Source organism: Scylla paramamosain, chromosome 5 (assembly GCF_035594125.1).
Source record: "Scylla paramamosain isolate STU-SP2022 chromosome 5, ASM3559412v1, whole genome shotgun sequence".
In the NCBI taxonomy this organism is placed as follows: Eukaryota; Metazoa; Arthropoda; class Malacostraca; order Decapoda; family Portunidae; genus Scylla; species Scylla paramamosain.
Window position 1 is genome coordinate 27,517,556 of NC_087155.1, and position 27,590 is coordinate 27,545,145.

Consider the following 27,590-nt stretch of genomic DNA (forward strand, 5'->3'; position numbering starts at 1 on the left):
GGGAGGGGGGTGGTAATCAGGAAAGGAGGAAGGGAGGCATTGTCGGGGAGGGAAGCTGCGGCAATTATAACTTTGAGGATGACAAAAATACGTCGCCCGAAAGGATACATTACTGCGGGGATGCATAAACAAAACATTTGCAATATTAATGTGTGAAATATTAGGCCACGATACATTAGCTCCACGTTCTTTCCATCGAGGAGGAGGAGGAGGAGCAGGAGGAGGAGGAGGAGGAGGAGGAGACTGAACAACCAACCCAGCATAGTGACTCCTACAACACCCCCACCTCTCCACACTGCCCCACCACCAAGCTGCCGCGGGTTCAACCCTCCTAAGTCAACCCTTGCAGCGCGTGGCTGGAGGGCCAGGCAGGAGGAGGAAGAGGAGGTTGGCTTATCGTCCTCTGGGTCTCCTCCTTCAGGCAGTTCCCCGCCAGGAATCCAAAAATGAAACATGAACCTTGTGAGTCATAAAAGACTACGCGGCTCCCGGGCGAGGCTCATTCACTGCCAGGAGCCGTCTACTACAGCCTCGCCCGCCCTAAATATGCAAGAATTTTGCTGCGCTGGGCTCAAATAAAAGAATAATGGAAAACATAGCACTCGAGCACAGCAGCTTGTATTGTTGGTGAGGGATCGAGACTGAACCTAACACGAAAACTCCTTGCTGCTTCATGCTCAGAGGTGATCCTGCGAGAGGCGGACAATGGGTGAGGTGCAGAGGTGTTGATGAGGAACTACTGCTGCTGCTTTTTCTTCCTTTCTTTTCTCTTGAAGGGAGAGTTGCATCGAGACAGCACGGAACGCCTTCCCGGTACCAGATTTCCTGCCTCTCGTGGCGCACCAAGCAAGATACGAGTGAGATTTCATCCCATTAGCAAGCAAATACACCTTCCCTTACGATCCGGCTGGTTATCATGGTTAATTATGCTAACGAGTTCATTAGCATCATCTAATCGCCTCTCAGAACTTCAGTCCCGCCGGGGAGAAACTACTCGCTGCCAAGTGATCCGACAGCGACTCCACGGTGTGTGTGTGTGTGTGTGTGTGTGTGTGTGTGTGTGTGTGTGTGTGTGTGTGTGTGTCCCTGCCTACCTATCCATTTTTGGACCTGTCGATGAGCAGTAAATTAATGAAGCTTAATCAGCCTCATTAGCGAGTCCCCTACTCTGTGATGCTATGTTTAGAAAGGACTGACGGAGGCACGTAAGGCTGGTGGTGGTGGTGGTGGTGGTGGTGTAGATGGTGGAAGTGGTGTAGGTGGTGGTAGTCGTGATGGTGGTGCGAGATGACGATGGTAGTGGTATAGATGGTTGCACTGGTGTACTAGTTGGTGATGGTGGTGTAAATGGTGGTGGCGGTAATGCAGTACCACACAATAAAAATACAACCATTCAGCCACACTTAACCCTCACAGTCTTCACCTCTGTGCTGCCTCCCACGTGACTACCGTGGGAAAAAGTAATCAAGAGAATGTGACACAGATACCGACAGAGCGAACGTGGGAATAGGAAGGGTTTTCTTATGATCGCCCCGAAAAAGGAGTGAGTGACGTGAGGGTGATTTAGACGAGAGCAGCCTTCCGGTGCATCTTTAGATCCCGGGACCGTCAAAGACTGGGGTGACGCACAACCCTACACTGCACAGACCAAGGAAGCAGAGGATCTCCCCCTGTCCCCACCTCTGCCATCCTCTGCAGAGGATCTCCCCCTGCCCCCACCTCTGCCATCCTCTGCCAACCCCCCTACTCACTAAGTGGAAAGAAATGGAAATAAAAAAATAAAAAAAAACAGAAGAGGCAAATAGTAAGAAGGGACGTTTCAGGGATTGCCGAGGTGAAGGCTGTACTTCTGACCAATAACTGAACTGATCCGAGCCGTCCCTTGCGTCTTACGACCTTCATGTTGTGGCGCCAATACCAATCAATCGTTTAATTAATCCGTCCCGTGCCCTGCCCTGAGCCACTGTCCTATTAACTTTTGCGGCTCTTGCCGACCCTGCCGCCCACCGCCATCCTCAGCGCCCAATGATGACCTTGATGTCCCTGCCCTCGCCACAACCTTGCCAACTTTTGCCACCACTTGTCGCGCCTGCCATCTGCCGCCACCACAGCCGAGCGCCACCATCCCCTGCCATTCCTTGTCACTCCTGTCCTCTATCACCCCATCCCTGCCACTTGCTGCCACACAAGCCAGGCGGTAGTAAATTATCTGAGCACTCGAGGCCATGTTACAGTGTGTGTGTGTGTGTGTGTGTGTGTGTGTGTGTGTGTGCAACATCTCCTGGTGAGGCACCCAAGGACGAGGCGTGACTCACGATCCCAGATGAACACACGATGGTCGGTGTCAGATGGCGGGTGAAGAGGTGGTGGTGGTGGTGGTGATGTAAGAGATAGGTATAAGAGAGAACGTTTGGTAGTGATGGTGGGTGTAGGTGGTTATGGTAGTGGTGTGGTGATGGGTGAAGGCGGTGGTAATAATAATGGTTGTGGTACAGGCAAGAACAAGTGTGGTGTCTCCAGGCTTGCGGCCAAGAATCACAAAGACATTAGCTTTCAACAGGTGTGTGATGATGAACACAAATACCTCACTCACTGTTTCCAACTCGCCACCACTGCAAGGAAGACACATACGTGGTGCGTTCCTTCGACAGTTAGAGCCGCCACAGATTACTGAACAATACAAAAAAAAAAATCATATTACATCATCTCATCTTGAGTTTTAAGCAGAATGTGAATAAGAGAATCACTTAGCGCTCCCACTGAAGCGCCATAACCGTCACACAGACATAACTCCCTCTTCTTCCTTCCTTCAAAGACATGGAAACTGACAAAGAATAAAACTAAAGAAAGAAATGGGAAGGAACCGGCCAGTGTTCCTGTCCACTGAATTCGTGAAAATCTAACATGACTACAGAACTTGGCCTGTCTTGATACTTTTCCTTTGAAAAAATCCACGCCTCTGCCAGAATGAAAAATAGAAGGGACAGACTGCTGAGTTCAGGTCACAGGGACATTTTTCTTGGCAAGATTTCCCCAATAAAAATATGATCACGGCGATGTTAAGAGAATATGAATATTCGTCCAAGTCTTGTACACGAAGCTCCTGCTCCCTTTGTCCTTGAGTTGCTGTGTAAAACACTCTTGTCCTGCCTCCTTCCTATACGATATTCCGGATTTTCAGTACAAAATGCAAACATGTTTTCACTATACATCCTTTGCTACCGTGACACGCAGTATATCAGGGAGTGAAATGCTAAATATAGAAATAATCTCCATCCAAGTCGCTACTTTGGTGGTCGTGCCTTGACATCCCGACGCGCCTTGAGACAATTAGAATAACACTCCGGGACAGGTTGCATTTCCCCGAGGAGTGGCCACCAATCACCTGCACCTCGATGCCTCCGTCCAGGCCACCTGCTGCTGACGTGTTCAATTTCACTCACCAAGTATAGGAGCCACAACCACCACCACCACCGCCACCGCGCCCGAGGCCATCTGAGCCAGGACAGCTGATTGCGATTGTACGAGTGTACGAAAATTATTGTATTTTGATGTTTTGATTCCCGCGCGCGCGCGCGCGCGTGTTCATGTGTGTGTGTGTGTGTGTGTGTGTGTGTGTGTGTGTGTGTGTGTGTGTGTGTGTGTTTGTGTGTGTACTCAAAATGCCGACTGGAAATCTGTCTGGCGGAAGATTTATGAACCAACACAACATTCTCTACCAACAAGTTCAATAATTAGTTTGGTGACCAGGCAGACAGCCATCTGGCTGTTTTTTTTTTTTTTTGTTCTCTCTTTCTTTTTTTTTCTAACTGTGTAATGTGAACTGAAATCTTGTCTGAATATCATTTTTTTTTTTAAATGTTACTTCCACTTATAAAGATATTCCACTGAATATAAATAAAAGAGTTTCTATTGAAAAATTCAAAGGTTCCTGTGTAATGAATGTGAGATCCCTTACTATTACTCTCTCTCTCTTGGTGGTGCATTAGGTGATGCGCGCACTGAGTCATGGGAGTGTAAGCTGACGATGGCTACCTGGCGAAGCGGCTCATACTGGCAAGGCCTCCTGACGCACACCACACCTGAGCGACATGGAGGTTTCCAGGTAGAAATACTGATATCAGCACCACTTCGTGGCTTCGAATGACGCATAACCGTGATAATGTACCCCTACAAAACAGGAACCCAGGGAGTACCTCTTATCTGCTGTCAGGGATATGCAAGGTGCCTCTGCCAGCCTGCATCTAAGTGTGGTGCTTCAGCCATGATGATGACAATGGTGGTGGTGATGACAATGATGATGCCGTATATATATATATATATATATATATATATATATATATATATATATATATATATATATATATATATATATATATATATATAATATACTTCTACTAGCGTGCACCACTACCAGCCGTCATTCTCCTCTGCCGTTACCACCGACACCGCCACCACGGCAATAATAATAATATACAGGTATGCACCGAGATGAACAAGCGAAAGTGGTTCCAGCATGCAACAGGAGATGGCTGTGTTGCCTCACATGACAGCAGACCGAAACCTGGCGCCCCCGAGCCGCTCACCATCCACCTGCTTGTCTTGTTCTGCTGTTCCTCCAACCACCACCAGCAGCTGTAGTAAATCACCAGAGAGAGAGAGAGAGAGAGAGAGAGAGAGAGAGAGAGAACTCTCCCTGGAAGATCACAGGTACAGAAAATTTCCTTATCAATAAAACATCAGCTTATGGAATATAAGAAACGCGCTATAATATATTCATTGCCGCAAACTTGTCTTAAGATAATTTTCTAGTTCTCTCTCTCTCTCTCTCTCTCTCTCTCTCTCTCTCTCTCTCTCTCTCTCTCTCTCTCTCTCTCTCTCTCTCTCTCTCTCTCTCTCTCTCTCTCATGGCTAATTTACCATAACTAACATTAAGGGGGATGGTCAGTGGAAGATGGAGTCTGAGGTGATTCAATCCCAGAACAATATACAAATTATGGGCAGGTCAGGATAACGAAGTGCCCGGCGAGGGACTGAAGGGCAACTACTCAGCCTTATCCAGTAATAACAATGGGGAGTTATAACAATAGTGTTTGGCTGTGTAGCAATTTCAAAGACACTGTTTTCATGCTTTCCATTTCGAGTTCCTGTTTTCGAGGACAGCATGGTGAATGAGAAGGGGAATCAGTTATTTTTCTGTCAGCTTATTAATGCGGTCGAAATTCATCATACAAAATAAATAAAAACTGATAAAAATCAGACGTCATCCCGAAATATATAAATACTGAGGGTAATTATCTAGAGTCCTTTTCCGGCCTTATTACTGGTCTGTTCTCTTCCATTCTGTCGCATATATCTTTAGATACATCTAAAACGTAAATATAAGGTGGGGGAGAAGTGTCCCCGTCCTTAAAGGCGGGGTTCGGGATGGCGAAGTTCACCCCCCGGTTAGGTTAGGTAATGCTAGGTTAGACTAGTGTCCTTAAGGGTTTGGGAGAGTCCAGGAGGAGCGAAGTTCCCACGGTTAGGTTACGTTAGGTTAGTCGCCGTAGACTTTCATATAAAACATTTCCTAACCTAACCGGTGGGGTGCTTCACCACTCCTGAACCACTTCCGCCCTCCCCCTCAAGGACACAAATCTAACCTAGAATTACCTAATCTAACTTAACTGGGACTTCGCCTCCCATCCCCTGGACGTCCCCTTAAGAACGGGGACACTTCTCCCCCACCTTATATTTACGTTTTAGGTGTATCTAAAGATATATGCGACAGAATGGAAGAGAGTAGACCAGTAATAAGGCCGGGGAAGGACTCTAGATAATTACTGTACTGAGCGCAAGCCAATCGAACAACAAACAATGAAATGTAAAACAAAACAATAAGAGAAAAAAAAAGTTTAAAACGAATCAACTAAAATTATATTAATTTAAACCTACGTAAATTTTTGCCATAAATGGCTAGCCTCTCACCCTGCAGGTAGGATTGCGGGATACTGATCAAAATAATAGTTTAATGAGCGGTCGCCGCGTTTTTCTGGATGCCAGTGCCATGTTGGAGTCAAGGGCCGAGTGGCGGCTAAGCGTTTCGAGTATCACGAGTCTTGGAACCCACAAGATGGCAACGCTTTGATTCTGATTGGTTCTGAAAAACAAATGCCATGACGTCACGACTTCTTTTCAGTATAATGGTCCGTTTAAAACAATGTTTCTAACGATCACTAGCAGAGATCAGGACAGTAGCTCCAGCTCTGCCAGGGTAATCAGCTTTAAGCACGGCGGCTAAAATCAAAATACGTATTTAAAGGAATTAATACCTCACGAACGAGTGATTTCCCCAAGATACAGAATACTGCACAGTTCACTAACATGTATTATAAATAAACATGAATACTAATGTTATGTAATATTTGCTGCTGCGCAACAAGCAATGCAAAATGCAGGCTTGAGAAAAGCTGTTACGTCACGTCCAGTAAAATCCCAAAAAGAAACAGGCAATCTCCCCTATCAGTTAATCGCTGCACCGGCCATTAATGAGCCAAAAACGAGGAAATACTACATTAATGTATAACATGGTGACTGCACTGCTATAATCTACAAAAGTATAAAACCTGAGCAATTCCTTACCTAGGCGTCGCTTCAGCGCTTGGGCCCCGGAGCGGGCCCCAGCACAGGATAGCAAGCAAGGAGTATCCTGCGGCTGCTGGTCAGTTCCGATACCCCCAATGGCGTGGCGCTCCATGATAAGGTCTGAACCACATAGTCGTAGGGTTAACAATCACAACACATAATACCGAGACCGAGATGGAAGTAGTGAGGTAACCTAGGGCGTTCCGTTAAGTCCTGTAACCCCGCACCAAGTGAAGGCATCAACAGCAGTGGCCAGAGAGTCAAGCGACGCCTAGCGGTAGTCTGAGCAAACAGTCTCCTAGTTCGTTTTCGGTTCCATCACTTCTAGTTTTGCTTATGCCATTTTTTTAAACACAATATTCACGGCGTTATTTAAAAGATAAGTATCCACAACTAGTATTGCTGCACGCATGAGGTGTAACAAAGCGTATGACGCCATTACATGTCCAGCTCGGTTTAAGACGTCACATTACGTGGATTGTAAGCCTTAATGTGAGCCGTTAAACTGACAGATTCACCACGAACTTATGTCGACGACAACGTACGAACACCAAAGTAAAAGACACTGCAGGGGAAGCTTTCGTCAAAATCACGTAAAATCATCCAGATTCCAAAGTGTCAAGAGATCTCACAAAGTGCGAGTTGTCGCGTATCCATTATCTGAAGTATATGGCGTTCCTTGCCGCGTGGGCTGAAATGTTACTGTTTTCTTGGACGAGAATACGAAAACTTAATAATAATGATGATAATAATAATAATAATAATAATAGTAATAATAATATAACTTCTGGTAATGAGCAAGGAGTGACCATTAACGACTGACTGACTAAAGATGCCGTCTATCATTAATAAGTAGTTTTGATTATTCACTGCCAGTTGAAGTAGTAGTAGTAGTAGTAGTAGTAGTAGTAGTAGTAGTAAGGAGCAGGGATATTTGAGGAAGAACAGTAACAATAATATCAAATAAGGAGACAAAAATATACAAACAAGTAGTAACATTAATAATAGTTCATCAACAGAGTACTTTCGCGTTTCACTCCGTTCTTTCCTTTTTCCCCCATCAATATGCCAGTCTCCCTGCTGACCTGTACTTTGACATGTCGTGGCCTCTTTAGCAAATACTCCGAGGCTGAACATGGTAATGCGTTCCCTCCTTTGCGGTCTCACGGAAATTCCAGCCTAGCAAGGTATTCCATCAATTGACTAGTTCACTGGAAGCTGAAAATATAGCATCATGCACATCATAATCACCATCGTCATCATAGTCATTATCACAACCTTCATTATCATCACCATCTTGTTTGTGTTCACCACAGGGACAAAGCCTTCCACAGCCCTCCACACTCACCTCTGTCAGCTGACCGCCTGGTCCAGTCACCTCAGCACAACCTCTTATCTCATCTTTCTAATTCTCTGCCTGCCTTGTCTCCTTTCACAGCAGACATCGTGCTCGCAACGAATGTGGATCAATTCAGTGCACGTTCAGCTGCATTCTTTGACCATTCGTATGTGAACGTGCTTCCAAAAACAAAGCAAGGTAAGAGAACTCTCCTGAATGAGCACTGAGTTGATCTGTATCCACAGCAAGTTGTCGTCCAAACAGTTCATCTTCTCGGCAGAAACTTACGTGTAGCTTTTTTTCTGGACGTAGTACTCGTAACAAATACCAACATGCTGCCTGTCTTCGTTTCCGTAGCGTAACCTTTTCCTGTTCCTGAGCAATATTCAATGTTTTTTTTTTTTCTTCTCAGTATCCTACTTACCTATTCCGGAATATTTTATATAACTTAATATGATAATGATAGTTTCCTTATACGAAAGGAGGTTGTGCATGCCAAGATATGTAAAATTAAAAAATATTTTTGTCTACCTTCTTTGAGTTCATTTTCTATAATAATTTGCAAAGAAAATAAAGTTCAAGCATATACTAAAGAAAACAACCACTTTTTGGCAATTATAATGTTTCTGTATATATTGCTGATGATATTTATTTTTCTTTTCACGATAAAGTTCAAATTATCAAATTAATATTCATAGGTGATTTATATCAACCAAGACTCATTACAACGAATGAAGAAATAATGGGTTCAAGCTTGAAAAATTTAGGTTCAAGAAAGAGATAAGAAGAAATTGATTCTCAAACAGTGGTAAATGAATAGAACGAACTCAGTAATCAGGTTGTTAGTGGTGAGTCATCAGGAGCTTTAAAAAAGATTAGACAAATTTATGGATAGGAATGACAGCTGGAAATAGGTAGGTATGCTTCATACAGGAACTGCGAAATGTAGGCCTGATGGCTTCTTGAAACTTTTTTTTTCTTTTTATTCCGTATGTTCTTATGATCTTATGACTCGCCTAAAGATCTCTGCACAAGTTCCAAGAGCAGACAGCTTTTCACAGACACCCTCGGTCACATGTTACTTGTGCAATGCTGGAGGAATTTAAAAACAGTACATGATAGAAAACAGGAAACATTGTTTGTGATAGACTCGCTATTCGTCACACTCACGTAAACTAATGGTTCAGGATATTTCTAAAACAGAATCTAACACTACTCAGTAGCTTGCCAACCTCTTAAAAGACTCAGTAATTTTGAAATTTCAGTTATCTAATGGTGTTGGATTTGTTATTGAAATGTTCTTTAATACTGGATAAACAAAGAGGTTGATCCAAATAATTGGCGCCTCGCTAGCGAGATGCCTTCTTTGCAATTCTTTCCCCTTTTATCCCCTCGCTCCTCCCCTCCTTCCTTCTTTCTTCTCTTACTATTTCTCGGTCACAGACAGACACACACACACACACACACCAAAACATATAAATGTACATATAAATCAAATTAGTTTTCAAGGGAATGTATGCTTAGATTTACACAGGACAAAATCACACTGTTTTTTTCTTCAGTCCTGATATTCTCTCTCTCTCTCTCTCTCTCTCTCTCTCTCTCTCTCTCTCTCTCTCTCTCTCTCTCTCTCTGTAAACAAAGAGTAATCCCTCATGCGATACATTACAAGGCACACGTTCAGCTGGTCGATGTGGTCTGTCCTCCACACGCACTTAACACTTATAATGGTGGAGGCAATAAACTACAGTGAATCAAAGTGACCATAAATGTGTCCATCATTGTTTTCTTACACCAGCAATGATGGAATCACCACACTGGTATTCTACAAGCTGTTAAATGTTACTATTGATTGCATTACTGATGCCAGCGGCCAGCCAATGAGATGTGCCTGCTTCCTCAGCAGTGTGTCGTGGGCCAATGGAGCTGTTCTCTGTCTCTTTCTTGCCAACCAATGAACTACTGCACTCCTCAACATTGCCCCGCCCACGCCAATGCCTCCATCTCCTCAGGAAAGTATTGGATTATGAATTTTAAGGATTCTCTAGCACCAAAATTATCATTCTAAAATTTGTATCATAAATGAAGCAAACAATTTATATCCTGTTTGATGTGTCTCTTACGTTTTCCTTATTTAATGTGCAAGTAGGTAATCGGTTTCGCTATAACTAAATATCCAGTTTTCCCTCTCGTTTTCTTTTTTCTTATTTTTTTTTTATTCCACTTTCTATTTTACATTATTGTGTTAAAACCACAAAAAAAAAGTAAATAAAAACTATGGAATCCATTCAATACCTTAGAAAGAGGAGGAGGAGAGGAACAGCTTGTGAACACAGGCGTTGTATTGAAAGGAAAATAAGGAATCAGAAAACTCACACACCAGGTATTCGTTATATGCGAGGGTTACGTTCTGCAAAAAGCTTACATAATGAAAATTCGCATGAATCGAACCTATCATTCCATTATTTATAGGGATTATGTTTCACGACCCGTTTTTGAACCCTCTAAAAACTTATTTCAGCACCATTTCACAAAAAAAAATTAAGCACTAAAGCAATAGTAAAACACATTAGTAAAGATAAATTGTAAAATATTGTTATGACAAGACATTGTAAACAAACAAAAAAATTGAAATTGTGGGCGGTGTGCGGAAAACACAAGAAAACATTTGTGCCCACCGCTCTCTGAGTCAGCCACCTCACCTCACCAAACAGTCGCAATCCCACCGTTAATTACATAATAGGGAATTTCTCGCATATTGAGAATATTTGGCATATTTAGGTTAGTCACATATAATAGATTCGTATATATCGGAAATCCGGTTTATATAACGAGGTTAATACAACAGTCAGCAATGTTAGTAGTAGAGTGATGACAGAAAAATGTATCCTCCTCTTTCACTCCTGAACAATGGGGGTATAGATAAGAAACTACATGAGTATGCTCAAGAGGTATTTATGGCATTCATTAGATGGAAAATGAAGACCCACACGTAACAAAAGAAAAGACTTAGGTGAGGTTTCAGGTATTTTTAACACCACTGTCTTTGTTTTACCTGAAGCTGCCGTACTATCGCCAGTCATCCAAGACATTACGATCATTTTCAAGGGCTGTTTTTACTAGGAAGGGATGAACTAAACTGTGAATGGGGCGGTAGTCATAATACGAAATAAACCGCCAAGTCTCGATATATTCATGTTTTATGGCAACCTCAAACAAGAAATTGGTCAAAGTATCTGCATGGTGTGGGTCACTCTTGGAAATGACTCTCAATAATGGATAGCGTGTGTCCTCAGCGGGTGACATGGAAGAGTGTCTTCAGTGACAAGTCCGGCCCCAGCACAGCTCGAGCAAGAAGACCAACAGAGCCACCAGGTGCCCCGCACCCAACACCACCATCGCGCCCTGGCCAAGACCAACACCACCACTCATTAGCCACACTGATTGGTTGTGCACTACTACTACTACTACTACTACTACTACTACTACTGCTATTAGTGCTAGTAGTAGTAGTAGTAGTAGTAGTGACAATAATAATGATAACCGTTACAACGTAGCCACAACTAAGCGTTCTGTAAAACACTGCGTCACAAAGTCATGAGGCAGCATGAGAAGGCCGCGTGGCGTGCGCCTTACCCACAGGTTGGCGAAGGACAGCGGCGCCCTCACGAGAGTGATGGGAGGCGAGGAGCGGCAGGTGGTGATGGCAGGAATCTCGCTCAGCAGCCAGTACCCGTACAGGCCAGACTCGATCAGGGAGCGGATCCTGCAAGGCAGGCGAGGTTACCCTGAGAGCGCCGCGCATACCTCGCCCTAGTGGTGGCTCACCTGCGTTTCTCGCCCACACCTCTGCTTTACCACCCTCCACTTTCTCCGTTTTCTTTCATATCTAAGGGAAACTCAAATACTTATAATTGTGAGATCACGTAATTCATTCTCCATCATTCTCAATATATTGACTGACTGACTAATTAACTGAGTCACTATTTGCCACGTTGTCAGAGATGATGCCCAAAAGACTTTATCAGTAGCCGAATAAGTTAAGTAACTTATTACTCTCAGTATAAAGTGAAAATATACTCAACGATGCTACAGTAGTATAATTAGTAAAATTAAGGGAGTACCTGGAACAAACAATTGCCCTGTTCAGAGTTTATTCAAACTGTACAGAACGTTATTTCTTTACTTGATAAGTGTGCTGCCTGACTTCTGGGCTTTCTACGAAGCGCAGTGCTCTTCCAGGCTCAGGAACTTTAAGAACATTCACAGACTGAGTTCGAACTGTGTTCGTGAGGCTCTGATTGACACCGGTAGTAATTATTTACTTATATTTATATTGGTAGAAAATTACGTCATCCATATTTTTAACTTTTGACATGAATCATGTTTACCTCAGTAAAGGTGAATGCCAACACAAAGCAATATGGATTATGGAAATATATATATATATATATATATATATATATATATATATATATATATATATATATATATATATATATATATATATATATATATATATATATATATTGCGTGCCCTATTGATTTTTTTTTTAATTCTTCATACAAAAGAAATGTGTCTAATTACCTGTGTGTGATGGCCGGCACAACGGGGCTGCCCTTCTGGCCAATCATGCAGTGGGTGGAGGTGAAGAAGGTCTGTCTCGCCTTGTAGAAGTCACATTTCCCTGAGAGACAAGAGGGACAAACTAAGAGTCACTTCTTTTCTCCACGAGAAAACGGGAAAGGGCGATGAGCATCATGGGACTTCATTCAATCGTGAAATGTTTGATGAGGCAAGGAGGCATTATATCTCCCACCACTCAGAGAAATCCTTAAAAGATTTATATATATATATATATATATATATATATATATATATATATATATATATATATATATATATATATATATATATATATATATATCATTTATTTTATTTATTTGTTTTTTTTTTTTTTTGCTTTCCTTAGTTTATTAGAGGTAGGACGGTGACTTCTCACGAAGGATTTTGGTTGTGACATCTGGGAACCGTTATCCCGAGTGGATGCCCTTCCTAATTTTGAAAAAAAAAAAAGGCCAGAATTCGAACCAGTGCGGATGACGGCCCCTCGGCTCTCAAAACACGTGCGGTACCACAGCATCAAAATTACTTTTTTTTTTTTTCTTCAAATGAAGTCTGTGCCTCATTGTCTTAACTTGTTTGCTAGATATTCGTGGCTACTCCGAGACATGATTTTCAAAAGTATCTGGAAAGAATCGGATCACCGGTGAAACTTTCAGTTCGGTGATGGAAAGGTTACAACCTCTGAGGCCGTAACTTCTCCATCATGAACTATTCATGGAACGGCCCGCTGCTCTTCCGTATATTACTTGAAATGCCTGGCTATCTGACGGATTTTCATGGAATGTTGCGGGAATTTTTTGGGCTTTCCAGGTTTCCAGACATTCCTGTAGTGGTCCTGGAAAGAAGAGGAACGTCATTATTTTCCAAGTCGTCAAATGACTGACATCACCTTCACCGGGATGGCAGTCAGCGGAGTGCGTAATCTACACCTGCAATCAGCTAACACTGAGAAGAAATTATTGCCAAGCTGTTGCAGGAGAAGGCGTTGCAGACCGAGGTCTGTCCATTGACACTATCTCTAGTGTCAGTGGGCGTTGTGCCTCAGCGTGATATTCAGGTAGAGATGGTGTTGTCTGGCTTCAAGGCGACGAGTCTTCAGAGTGTGATCGTTGTGGTGGTAGCAGAGCTTGTAGCAGAGCTTGTGGTTCTCGTCTCTTCACGCAATGATCTTTTCGATGAATCTGCGAATAAGTGAGAGTGAGAGAAACAGGATGCTTTTAAATATTACACAAAATACCACGCGAAATTCGGCAGCATTGCTGAAAATAGCACCGGCTCTTCGGCAGTAAGGGAACAACTCATGGTAAGCCAATAATGTAATGTCCTCATTTTTTTCTGAAAAGTCCAGAAGTTTTCCTCAAGAAATCCGGGAACGTTCACGAAACACCTTTCGCTGAGACCCAGGAGCAGTCCGGAAGTACAATCAAAAGACTATGAATGTCTAGGAATTTTCGTTAGCATTCTGTAAACATTACATCATTCGTGGAAGCTCCTGAAAGGTTTGGAAAAATCTAGAAAAGTCCAGAAGACAGAATGAAGGACACAAATCCATCGTAGAGCTTCTATGATATTCCTGGAACTTCCCGGTCACGTTGATGGAAGTGTTCTGGAGCTGTCAAGACTTTTTCTTTCCCGAAAAAGTATTGCAAACGAATTTTTTTCTGAAAAAGCTTGCAGGATTTTCATGCAGACATACAGACATCACCGGAGACAAGGGAACATTCCTGATTTGTTTTCCTATCCGGGAAAGTCTGGGAACAACAGCTGGGCTAGGATGTTTATAACATACCAGTTAGAATGAAGAGGTCAGCCATAAACAGATCAGCAGAGAGACTGGTGGAGATGATAGCATGGCGCTGACGGCGGACCACTGTGTCCAGCGCGGCAGGGAAGGTGGTGGCGTGTTGGTACTTCACGCGACCCACAAACTGAAGCTCGTGAAGTTCCCGCAGTTCACCGGTCTTCATTTTCTGCAAGTAAAAGTGGTGAGACTTTTAATTACAGTGTTATAACTCTGTGCTTCAGAATGAGTACACTAGACACTTAAGACAGTAGCGAACCATTAAATGGTATACACTACTGTGAATATCTGAGGCCTCCATGTCATCCAGATAGATGATGCAACTCATGATCATGATGATTATGAGTGAGAGGAAGAGGACGAGGAGCTTTATAAAACTATATGACAAAAATGTATCAAGCAAAACTGGATCAGTGAAAAATTACTGAAATGGTGTCCGTGACGATGGTATTTGGTTCCATTATGACAGACACGGAGGAGTCATCGAGCAGGTCCCTGAGTGTCTGGATGGGTAAAGGGATGTGCCGCACCGCCAGCAGGGAGGTGAGGGTGCCTGTGTAGCTCCAGAACACCACAGCTGCCACCACCATCCACGATCCTAACACAGTGCGAGCTTTTATCGTGTCCAACAGTGACTTCGTTACATCTGAAAAATGGAAGAGTTTGAAAAGATGGACTCGGTGAGAATGAAAGAGACACCGTGAGAGCGAGAAATCAGGAAATTGTTAAATTTAAGTCACATTGTAAGAAAGCCTTTCGATTATTCGTGTGTATTGCATGAATGAAATATTTTTAATGAAGAGGGCTTACAACACCTAATTTTGGCAATGCAAGTTAGCTATTAAATGACATGGGCGACACATTTAATATTGATGGTACAAAAATTTTAAAAATATCATCAATATGGCGACTCAAGTTTACCTTGATTGAGAAAGACACGCATATTCTCTAGTAGCAGTTTTATAGACCAGTCCAGGAGAGTAACAACTTTGGGGCGGCGACTCACCATCCACAGCGTCAGCCACACCACCGCCAGAACGCCTGCCAGCGCCGCCCACACTGAGTCCGTCAGAGGATACAGGAAACCCCAGGGGTCAATTTCTGGCTCTCCTTTCTTAGCCAGAATAGCTCGGTCATCGAAATAAAAAGAATCGGTGAAGTCCACCACTCTGCTTCTGCTCAGCTTGATGCCGAAGGGACCCAAGGCTATGTCCGCCTCCTGAGAGCAGTGGAATGGCTCTGTCATCAACTTTAAGCCTTTTAGAGAATAAATTTTTAAATAAGCCAAGATGGAGAAAATTATTTCTTTTAATATTATAACTGACACTACAGTGTATCAAATGCTCACGAATGCTTACATTTTGAATTACTTGGCCCACCATGCCCGTCCAGGTGCCATTGGGACGCTCGGCACCCCAGGACCCATCTTCGGGTGTTATTATGCTGTATCTGAAAATAGAAGAGAAAAATGATACGTCAACTTAATGATAAGTTCAAGAGCAATGCTACTCTCAAGGTTTATGGCCAAAAGAACACTTATCATGAATTTTCCTCACGTGAAGTTAAGGGTCTGAGACAGCACTTGCATCACGTTTCCCATGGCTCCCGAGACTGTAAGGACACCATCGGTGCCTCGGGATACCGTTATATGTGGCGGCCAGTGTACTGCCGCTGCCACCACTGCCGGACTGCTTGGAAACCTGTGAAGAATGTGTTCATGCCGATCCTCCGCTAGTGGCCGTGTGTCCTAGGCCTTGAGCTAAGACAACAATATTTGCAAGGAGAAGTAAAATCAACAAGTAAATAGAGGCGTATATATAAAAGTGTGTTACCTGAAAGAGGCTGGATTGTGTATCAGACCCCGCTGCACCTCAGGATCAGCCAGGACTTCCCGCAGCAACTGCATCATTCTAGGTCACCTCCAAGAAAAGCATAATGAAAGAAACACACACAACCATCACACACACACACACACACACACACACACTCACATAGTAATACGTACATCGCTACAATATTTGACCTAAGCTTCCACCTCTTGCTCCTCCTCATCAACAAACACACAGAGAAATTCATTATAGAGAGTACAGAGGGAGACCGTCAAAAATCATCAGCGTATAATCAATTACACCTGCACTTATCCCATTCTGATTCTAACCTTCTCCTCCCTCTAAAGAAAGCCGTCATGGACACCTACAGGAATAATTATTGGCCATTAACCTAGACCATCCTCCTCCTTCCACACTCCCTCTCCACGACTCACTAGGCACATGACTCCTGAATCTCCATAGCAAACATCATTAACATACTCTGTCAATGACTAAAGCCGTCCCACCGCCACCATGAATTTGTCACCCCTCATTAGGAAAAGCTGTCACCACTAAACCATTCTCATATTCATGTATCAATTTCTTATATAATTATAAGTATTCTATGATCTATAGGCATTCAAGTTTTTCACCTATAAGTTAACCTTTCCCAATATGTGTACTTTTCATTATCTGCATAATCACTCCCAATAATTATATTTGTGATGTCCGCAGGTGCAAAATTTACCTCACCACAATGAAACCTTTGTATAAATAACTTGAGTATTCTCGACACGTTATTTTTTTTTATTATTGTTGCTATTTATTATTATTATTATTATTATTATTATTATTATTATTATTATTATTATTATTATTATTATTATTATTATTATTATTATTATTATCATTATTACTATTATTGTTATTATTATGATCATTGTCATCATTATTATTATTGTGTCTCTGCAAGTAATGTGTGACAGATTGAAAGGAACATAACTGCAAACAATCAGGAAATCATTCCTAAGCGTGTAAATATCAGTCGGCATGCAATACGGCACTTCATTCGCACTAAGGGTTTGCATTATCTTTATTACCTACGAGCACTTACTGGGAGAAAATTTCATCAATATTCAACAGTCACAAAGCTTCACTGAAAAAAAAAGATATTTGGCTATTATTGGCGGCCATGTGATTCATAATGGCCGCCAACACACAAGGGCCTCACGCTCCCGCAACACCGAGAATCCGTAACGATGCTCTCTCTTTCTCTCTCTCTCTCTCTCTCTCTCTCTCTCTCTCTCTCTCTCTCTCTCTCTCTCTCTCTCTCTCGTGCTCACAGAGGTCCTCACCAACTCCTCTCTGCCACTTTTACCTAACCACTGAGGACAAGCCTTTTAATCCAGTGCCTTCTCCCCTGCCCACCACTCGCCGGTACAACACTCGTGCATAACACATGGCCGCCTCATGAGACATCCCACCACCAGGTAATTGAAAGTGTTCCCCAATACTGGAAAAGAGACTCATCATTCTTTAAAAAGAGCGCTGGGAAATTTTTCATTTGCCGCTAATCAACGCTTCCATTTCTTGCGCTGCGATTCAGTATGCATGGGAGAGGCTCGGGCAATCCATCTTTTAGTTCCTCTTACCAGACGAATCCATCATGAGAGAAGTGTGCCTTGGTCAAGGTGAAATAAACCCACAAGGCTACGCGAGTAGCATAGAGATCATTGTTGAGGATTACAGTGTCTTGCTAAGATTACTTTGTTTATTTAAGTTTTTACTCGAATTAGTTTACTTTTCCCCATTCCGCTGGGTAGAATGGCTTTCTGGTACAAGGCTCGCCTCGCAGCCCAAAGATTACGAGATCGATCCTCCCGACAACAGCTTCTCTCGTAATCTTAGCGGGCGCCATAATATTATGACTTACAATATCCCATTCTTATCGTGGCGACAGTAATTCATAGTTTCATGCTTGTATACGAAAAAAATTGGGAAAGTCTTGGTCACTTAAAGTTTCGTTAGTGAAGTAGAACACACACACACACACACACACACACACACACACACACATACCAGATTCCCTCTATAAAAAAACAAATAGATAGATAAATAAATAAATAAATAAGTACACACGCAAGCACACACATTCTCTTAATGGATGTGTACACCACAGACAAAATGAAACATTGAAAAAGCACACAGACTTTATTGCAGACAAGACACTCAAACATTGAAATATGATGATAGGAGAGGGACACAGAGGTGCAAAGGTCGCTGAGTGATAACACATCAAGACGATTTAATGGAGGGTCTCCGTCACCCACCCTTGCTTTCGCACAAAACACAACAGTGTATTGATCACTTCTTGATTCATAGTCTGTAGTTAGGAGGAACCATCCACTTCATATACGTATCTGAAGTTCTCATTCCTAAACACACTCAATGATCTACCAGGTATGCGTCCTCGCCTCAAGTCTTGCTTCTTATGAGAAAAAAAAAAAAAAAACAGAAGACATTAATCATTATCTTATCCAACTAATGTGATATAGTAGTGTTGTCTTACAAAATCCTTTAAGACGTTAACTTCTGACAGCCATGCTTTTTTGCATCCCTATGAATGCAGTCTGAAAATAGTGGTCGCCATATTAAAAAAATGCTTTAATGAGGGGAGCGGCATGAAATTTGCTGTCAGTACAGCCAGCATGTTAAGCGTTGCCAATATGGAGTTCCCTGAAATTGCCCTTATTATCTTTTTTTCCCTTTTTTTTATTTTTTTTATACACGTCCCCTTAAGGACCACCGTTGTTAGCATACTATTGGTGCGGCTTGCTATACTATACTTTCAAACACCTTATCTATCATCCCTGTTCAATTAACTTTGTTAATTTCTTAAATATTAAATAAAAATAACAGATATGTGAAAGTACTGGCCCTTTGAAAAAAAAAAAAAACTCCAGAAACAAAAACACAGCATTCAGATAGCTGTCTGCACGGACTTTATACATAAAATTACAATGAAATGTCACAAGGAATCTATAATGTACTCCCACACGATGAGAATGTCATCAAATGTGCAGTGAAGAGTGTGCACTTTATGCAAATCAAGGCGAACATAACTAGGGAACCCAAATGATATCTCTCTGCAGCTCAATAAACTTTGTAATGACACTTGTAACTTGGCGGTGACGCGTGTGAAATATATGTCGAGATTAATAAATTTCAGCAAACCATAGCAAAGCATAACATAGTGAATGACAATGATAAGCATCAAATGTTCTATGAAGGAAGAAAAAAAAATGGTTTTACTTCGCAATTTTTTCACTGTTTCAGACATATGAAAGGGTACATTTTTACATTTTCGGCCCTCAAGACATGAGATCTGGTATCGGCATGGTGTGGGTCACGCTTGGAAATGATCCTCAATATGGATAGCGTGTGTCCTCAGCGGGTGACATGGAAGAGTGTCTTCAGTGACAAGTCCGGGCCCAGCACAGCTCGAGCAAGAAGGCCAACAGAGCCACCAGGTGCCCCGCACCCAACACCACCATCGCGCCCTGGCCAAGACCAACACCACCACTCGTTAGCCACACTGATTGGTTGTGCACTACTACTACTACTACTACTGCTGCTGCTGCTGCTAGTAGTGCTAGTAGTAGTAGTAGTAGTAGTAGTAGTAGTGACAATAATAATGATAACCGTTACAATGTAGCTAAAACTATGCGTCCTGTAAAACACTGCGTCACAAAGTCATGAGGCAGCATGAGAAGGCCGCGTGGCGTGCGCCTTACCCACAGGTTGGCGAGGGACAGCGGTGCCCTCACGAGGGTGATGGGAGGTGAGGAACGGCAGGTGGTGATGGCGGGAATCTCGCTCAGCAGCCAGTACCCGTACAGGCCAGACTCGATCAGGGAGCGGATCCTGCAAGGCAGGCGAGGTTACCTGAGAGTGCCCCGCATCCCTCGCCCTAGTGGTGGCTCACCTGCGTTTCTCGCCCACGCATCTGCTTTACCACCATCCACTTTCTCCGTTTTCTTTCATATCTAAGGAAAACCCGCCTAGCTGTAATAAAGCCTATCGGGATGTGTCACTATGTAGTCATTCCACAGCCTCTCCCTGAAAGTGACTGTGGATAACAGTAGGGATCAACAGTATGAATGCCACAGTAATATAACTTCACCGCTAAAGGGGTCATTAAGTGGCTGGATTTCACTATCAAAGACTTACTAAAATTAAAAAGAATATAAGATTCTATTCTCTTGTAATAAATAACACCTATAAGCATCTGCAACAAAAGGTATTCCTATTCATAGTTCAATCAGACTGCACAGTGCGCTATGTTCATGACATGACATACTTAACTAGACTTAGGGACACTGTGAAGCTTCACGAATCTAGTTCAAACTGTTGTCGTGAAGCTGCTATTGACACTGGAAGTATTTGATTATTTACATTTATAAATAACAGCATTATAGCGTTTATATTCAGAACCTAGGACTTCACAGTCGTGCAGGTCCAGACCTAATCTAAACCTTATTAAGATGGAATGCACAGAGATCAGAAATATACCAAACCAGGTATTGGGATTGATTATTAGGACTGTTAAAAGTAGAAATCCTGAAGTAATATTAAAATTATATTTGGCACTGGTCAGATCTCATCTAAATCATGCTGTACAGTTTTGGTCCCTACATTAAAGAAAGGCTATAGGTCTATTAGAATCAGTACAAAGGAGAATTACTAAAAGGATACAAGGAGATGAGGGGTATTCCTTACGAAACGAGACTGAAGCGTTTAAATTTATATTCGTTAAAGGAGTAGACTAAGAGAAGCCCTGATAGAGGTCTTTAAGTGATGTAGAGTGTATAACAAGAGTGACGTAAGCAAAATTCTCATGATCAGTGATCAGGATAGAACAAGAAATAACTGGTTCAAGCTTGAAAAAGTGAGGTTTAAGAAAGAGGTAGGAAGGAATTAGCTCTCAGATAGAGTGGTAGATGAATGGAATGGACTCATTAATAATGTTATCAGGTTGTTAGTCAGTAAGGAGCTTTAAAGAAGTTTAGACAAATTCATGGATGGGGATGATAGGTGGAAATAGGTAGGTATGTTTCATAAAGGCATAGCCACGAGTAGGCCTGATAGCTTTTTGTAGCTTCTCTTATTTTCTTGTTTGTATGTTCTTATAAAACAAAACATACTTTTTTTCTTATAGATTGTGTTTTCTATTTTTCTGTGGATTATGTACTAACCACATTGTCCATATAAGGTGAGTGTGTCTGATTACCTGTGTGTGATAGCGGGCACAATGGGGCTCCCCTTCTGGCCAATCATGCAGTATGTGGAGGTGAAAAATGTTTGTCTCCCCTTGTAAAAGTCACATCTTCCTGCAGAACATGAAGAAGGAACTGTAAGTCCTTTGTTTCTTCTCCCTCGGGCACTTCGCAGAAACGCTGAGAAATAAATATGAAGGCAGGATAAATTTGTCATGGCAGGTCCTCGCTGAGGATCGAAACCTTGACTAGGAGAACAAAACACAGCGCCTCAAACGTCGGAACCATTATCCTCCGCGGAATTGTTGCATCGCCTGTCACTACTAGCAGCAGTAGTAGTTTATTGACAAAAATTTAATATAACAAAGTATATATCTATTTTTGTCCATATTGAATACATATTGAAGATACGTAGAGGTCCTAATCAATCTAACCACAAAAATATATTAATATGTCTTCCCTACTTGATGCACATAGTTGTACAACTCTGAAACAAATTCATTTTTATTCATAAGCTCTATAATACTATTAAATTTCAACATTAGTTAACTACCATGACAAGGTTCCGTTAATAAGCATTCAATTAATACATGTTTCTCAGTCTGCACACTGGTGTTGTTACACGGACAAAGTCGTCCCTCATGCTGCGTGTGGCTCCACCTCCTAAATGCCAGCCGAAGGTTGTGAGCATCACCCGCAGCCTGGTGAATGACTTTCGCTTAAAATCTGTAATGTATACTTTTGTAGCATAGACTGGATACACTGTCATATTCGGATTCATGTCTGTGACATATGTATTCAGTTCCGATGCATTCTCTGCTTTCATACGAATATAATCATCCACTTTCTCTATAGGGTTCGTATTTTCATTTTCTACAGATAATCTTTCAAGAAAGCGAAAACCCTGATTGTTTGCTTCCCTGCACATCTGATACACAAAATGGAAGGGTTCACTCATATGGACTCGTTCACGCTTTGATTTAATGAATTTTCTTATCTTTTTTCCTCGATAACACTTTTAAGTGTTATTTCCTGCCTTCACCATACACAGGTTCATGCTGGTGTTCTTACGTTCATCTAGTAAACACTTCACTAGCTTCTTTTTTTTTCTGTTCCTTTTGTTTTGTTTGTCTGTGCCCTGTATAATAACGACGCCATCACTGCATCATCAAATACAATTTTTTTTACAAATAAATGGCATTTGGGTGTTACTAGCACAAAATATTGAAAATTTATTCACCACTGTTTCACTTTGGGTTTCATGCCGCGCCACGACCGCCTCAATCTTACCCGAATCAGTGAACCACGTGCCGGGATATAGATACTTTGAATCATATTTCACCCCCACTCCCTCACTCGACAAATATTTCCTATCGCAGTCTTCACCACTAATTACCAAAAATTTCGTTTTCTTTTCGTTAATTATTATTCCACTTTCGCTACAAAACTGACACACAATATTTGTATTTTCTTTCACACACTTCTCGACTAGCAGCAAGTAACACCGAGTCGTCCATCAAAAGTAACGCATGTAAACTGCCAAGAAATCCGTCAGTTGGCACTGCTGCCTATAAAATCCGTATAATATGATCGATATATATATATATATATATATATATATATATATATATATATATATATATATATATATATATATATATATATATATATATATATATATATATATATATATATACGAGTACTCGTATATATATATCACAAACAGTAAACAGCTTGACGGAGCTCCCTGACGCACGCCAGTAGATATATCTATAATTGCTGATTTAAGCATAGTTTTAGTACACACATGCATCATCTTAATTGCGTGTGACATTACTCGTCCACAACCCAAATCCCGATGGCGATCTATTAGCTTCGATTAGGGAACTGTCATATGCTTTGCTGAAGTCAATAAACAACACATATATTTTTTTTCTTTCTTGTATTTTGCGAAGTCACACAACAATCTTAAAATCAAAATTTGTTCGATACAACCTCTATTTCTCTACACAGGCACACCGAGGAAGGCACTGGGTATCACAGGACTTCTTTCATAAGTGAAATGCTTTGTTCATCGTTAATAAATACTGATAACGAATCTTCACAAATTAGGGAGAGCTTTTTTTTTTCTTTTTCTTTTTTAATACCTCTTCATTCTAGAGCCTTGAAAATGTTCCAAAATAAATCTGCAAAACTACTGGCATTTTTCCTTCCTCTGATGTTTTTACATCCATAAACAAGGCTACTTTTTAATGAACATTTTTTCATTCCTTCTTTCATATGCTTTCATAATGATAAGTTCCTAAAATTGACACATTTTCCCCACAGGTATTGCTAAACAGGTCACTTCACTACAAAGCAGGTACAGGTAACTGGATATATGGGTAACTACATATTCGGAGCATTCAGCCTTTCCCTATCGAAGAATGTTAAGAAGACATTGCTTTCTCTCTTCCGTCCCGGTGGTGTCACATTCATGGGACGGTTCGACTGTATATATTTATTTAATTCACCGGATAGAAAAATGCATTCAAAGAGTACATTGTGTACACGTATATACCAATATCTACAACTGCTTACCAGTTTGAATGAAGAGTTCAGCCATGTGAAGATCGGCAGAGAGACTGGTGGAGATGATGACGTGCTGGTGGTGGCGGACCACGGTGTCCAGCGCGGCAGGGAAGGTGCTGGCGTGTTGGTACTTCACGCGACCCTTGAATTGAAGCTCATGGAGTTCCCGCAGCTCACCAGTCTTCATTTTCTGCAGGGAAAACGATCAGTCTTTACATCTTGAACAGCTAGAGTCATGAGAGGTCTGGACTAGCTATATGAGGTTCTGAACCTTGTGTCACTTAGTGGTATCATAATATATTACTATTATTATTACGTGGTCGATGAACAGAAGCTAAAATCTCGATTTCAAGGCATTCACTTGCCTGAAAGTGTTCTGAATGATCAATGAATTTCTCATTTCAGGATAATACTACGGCTGTGAATTGCATCTGACTATAAAAAAAAAATCAAGCATCCAACAAAACAAGTGTGGATGAATGAAACATTACTGAGATGGTGTCCGTGACGATGGTGTTTGGTTTCATAATAACGGTCACAGCAGGGTCGTCAATCAGGTCCCTGAGAGTCTGGATGGGTTGAGGGATGTGCCGCACCGCCAGCAGGGACGTGAGGTTGCCCGAGTAGCCCCAGTACACCACGGCAGCCCCCACCATCCACGACCCCAACACAGTTCGGACTTTCAACGAGCCCAACAGCAATGAATCCTTAACGTCTGGCAACCAGAAGGTTTTGAAAAGCGAGCACCATGGAGCACACGAGAGGGAGGGAGATTAGGGAATTAGGAGATTAGGGGAAATGTTACAGATGACAGCACTATTGTACATTCAATATGGGTGATGGATTTAATACAGACACACATCTCAAAATATGAACAATTTGGTGACAAGTTTACCTTGATTGAGAAAGACACGCATATTCTCTAGTAGCAGTTCTATAGACCAGTCCAGGAGAGTAGCAACCTTGGGACGGTGACTCATCATCCCCAGCGTCAGCCACACCACCACCAGGCCACCTGCCAGCGCCGCCCACACTGAGTCCGTCAGAGGATACAGGAAACCCCAGGGGTCAATTTCTGGCTCTCCTTTCTTCGCCAGAATAGCTCGGTCATCGAAATAAAGTGATTCAGTGAAGTCCACCACTCTGCTTCTGCTCAGTTTGATGCCGAAGGGACCCAAGGCTATGTCCGCCTCCTGCAAACAGCGGATCGTCTTTGTCAGCAATGCTTAATCATAGATCATTTGGAGAATAGTGTGTAAATAAGGCAATGCGTCACTCAATATATTAGGTAGGTAGATTCAAAGCATAGCTCATTTGGAGAATAGTATGTAAATAAGCCAATTTGTCACTCAATATATTAGGTGGATAGATTCCTTTCAGTCAGTGCTACAGTGTGCCGAATACTCATGGATGCTCGCCTTCTCAACTACTTGGCCTATCATGCCCGTCCAGGAGCCATTAGGTAGCTCTGAACCCCACGATTGATCTTCAGGTGTTATGACGCTGTACCTAGACACAGGTGATAAGTGGTACGTTAGTGTCAACTTAAACTCACAATCTCACATGTCAATGGTAAGTTCAGTGATTTTTTTCAAGGTTTGTGATGAATAGAACACTTGTCATGACTCTTCCTCACGTGAAATTAAGCGTCTGAGTGAGCACTTGCATCACGTTGCCCATGGCTAAAGAGAGTGTTAGGACACCGTCGGTGCCGCGGGTCACTGCTATATGTGGTGGCCAGTGAACCGCCGATGCCACCACCAAGGGACTGCTTGGGAACCTGTGAAGAATGTGTTCATCTCGAACTGCCACTAAATAACAGTCACCACCTGGCACCTGCCTGCCAGAGAAGTTCCGTGCCCTGAATTTTTAGCTGAGACAACAATACTAGAGTGTATTCTACAATAGCATGTTACCTGAAGGAGGCTGGATTCAGGTTGAGGCCTTGCAGCACCTCAGGGTCAGCCAGGACCTCTTGCAGCGACTGCACCATTCTGAGTTCCCTGCAGGAAAAGTGTTGTAAGACAAATCCTAAAACACACACACACACACACACACAAACATGAATGTGAACGCTATGGTATCTCGAAAGGTAATGCCAGACATGTGTCGGATGAAGTACAAGTGAAAACAATCCAAAAATAATTCAAAGCATGTAAATATCAGCATGCAATATGACACTTCATTTTAGATTTACCTTCTCTTTATTGCCTTCGAGCACTTACTGTAGGAAAATATTATCAATATTCAACAACCACGAAGCTCCGCTGAGAGAGAAGAAAATGATATATGACAATGTCACAGTAATTCATAATGGCCGCCAGCACGCAAGCGGAGAGGAAGTGTACCCTCGGTTCACGCATCCACAAGACCGAGAACCCGTAATGTTTTTGGTACTGTTATAGTTAAAATCGAAAAATGGCTTGCATTTGTGTGTTTCCTTCCGCGATACTGTAAATGATAAGCAGTTTGAGGCCTTGCGATCACGTTTGTAGATATCCGCCCGTGGAAGTGTTGCGTTCAGTACCCAGCCCTACACCAGCATTCAGTCATTTGGCAACTTGGGGTTTATGAGTATGGCTCACCAAAGAAACCTACGCTTGATCCGATATCATCCCAGCCATGCCTACAGTGTTATATTGGTATGGCCAATGTTACAGGTAACACTTGCCGTTGTGGTCTATGGTAACTCTGGCGGTCAGAAGCACGTCGTGAATGCAGCACATGGAGGCGGCCTCCTTTCGATACTGTTATGCTGCGATACTGCTGTCACACACACACACACACACACACGGCCTGGTCTCGCAGTGGTTCTCACAATTGGGAAGGCTTCGAATTCGAATTGGTTCGGATCCCGGGCCAGGTTAGAAGTCTTTGGACAGTGAAGCTCCTGTTCACCCAGCATTGCTTACGTACCTGGTGTAATTCAGAAGTTGTGACCCGCTGCTGGGTATGAGAAACAAAAAGTGAAAAGAAAAATACACGGGGTGGCCTGTTCATCCCGGGCCTAGTCTACTACGTTGACCGGTGCCATCTGGCAGCCACAGTATCAAATTGTAAGATATTTCCCTATGGTTAAATGTATACTTAAGGTGTAGTATGTATGTTGGTATAGAAGTTAATAAAGTAACATGTGGATTTTCAGCTGTAAGATTGCAAGATTAATAAACCGATTATTATTATTATTATTATTATTATTATTATCAATTATTATTATTATTATTATCATTATTACACACACACACACACACACGTTCTTGTAATGGATGCGTACATCCCGGACAAAATGAGACAGTGAATTGCCATGCAAACTTTATTGCAGACAGGACATACCAACAATGAAATAAGAATGCGAGAGAGGAACACGGTGGTGCACAGGTCGTGAAGTGATAACACACCGAGTGGATTTAATGGAGGGCCTTCGTCACGCACCCTTGCTTTCACTCAGAATAATATTTCTAAACACGTTTCTTGACTCATAACTCATAATTCATTATCTGAAGGAATCACCCACTTCACATTCTTCAGATAACTAAAGTGT

General features: G+C 42.2%; 3 protein-coding genes across 4 annotated transcripts in view; all 3 read right to left on the reverse strand.

Moving 5' to 3' along the window:
• LOC135100760 (Ig-like and fibronectin type-III domain-containing protein 2) overlaps nt 1-6,868 on the reverse strand; it is a 393,660-nt gene extending 386,792 nt beyond the window's left edge. The window contains exon 1 of the mRNA XM_064004013.1: nt 6,625-6,868. The gene's annotated coding sequence lies outside the window, so the exon portion shown is untranslated. The remainder of the gene's footprint in view (nt 1-6,624) is intronic.
• Nucleotides 6,869-11,488: 4,620 nt separating this feature from the next.
• On the reverse strand, nt 11,489-16,324 carry LOC135100762 (probable glutamate receptor). Its single transcript, XM_064004024.1, has 8 exons — nt 16,227-16,324; nt 15,951-16,094; nt 15,753-15,843; nt 15,316-15,613; nt 14,820-15,040; nt 14,383-14,563; nt 12,555-12,654; nt 11,489-11,732 (listed from the first exon to the last, which is right to left on the reverse strand). Exons 1-8 carry the CDS (start codon nt 16,301-16,303, stop codon nt 11,513-11,515), a joined length of 1,332 nt encoding a protein of 443 aa, XP_063860094.1. The 5' UTR covers nt 16,304-16,324; the 3' UTR covers nt 11,489-11,512.
• A 3,184-nt stretch (nt 16,325-19,508) lies between these two features.
• Nucleotides 19,509-26,876, reverse strand: LOC135100761 (probable glutamate receptor). Of its 2 annotated transcripts, none has more exons than XM_064004022.1 (10): nt 26,721-26,876; nt 25,966-26,052; nt 25,686-25,829; nt 25,468-25,558; nt 24,945-25,242; nt 24,541-24,764; nt 24,059-24,239; nt 21,493-21,658; nt 19,997-20,126; nt 19,509-19,762 (listed from the first exon to the last, which is right to left on the reverse strand). In XM_064004022.1, exons 2-10 carry the CDS (start codon nt 26,040-26,042, stop codon nt 19,676-19,678), a joined length of 1,398 nt encoding a protein of 465 aa, XP_063860092.1. In that variant the 5' UTR covers nt 26,043-26,052; nt 26,721-26,876; the 3' UTR covers nt 19,509-19,675. The 2 variants fall into 2 exon arrangements, with proteins under 2 accessions (XP_063860092.1, XP_063860093.1); XM_064004023.1 differs by having other exon boundaries at nt 21,493-21,592; nt 26,721-26,875.
• Nucleotides 26,877-27,590: the final 714 nt, after the last annotated feature.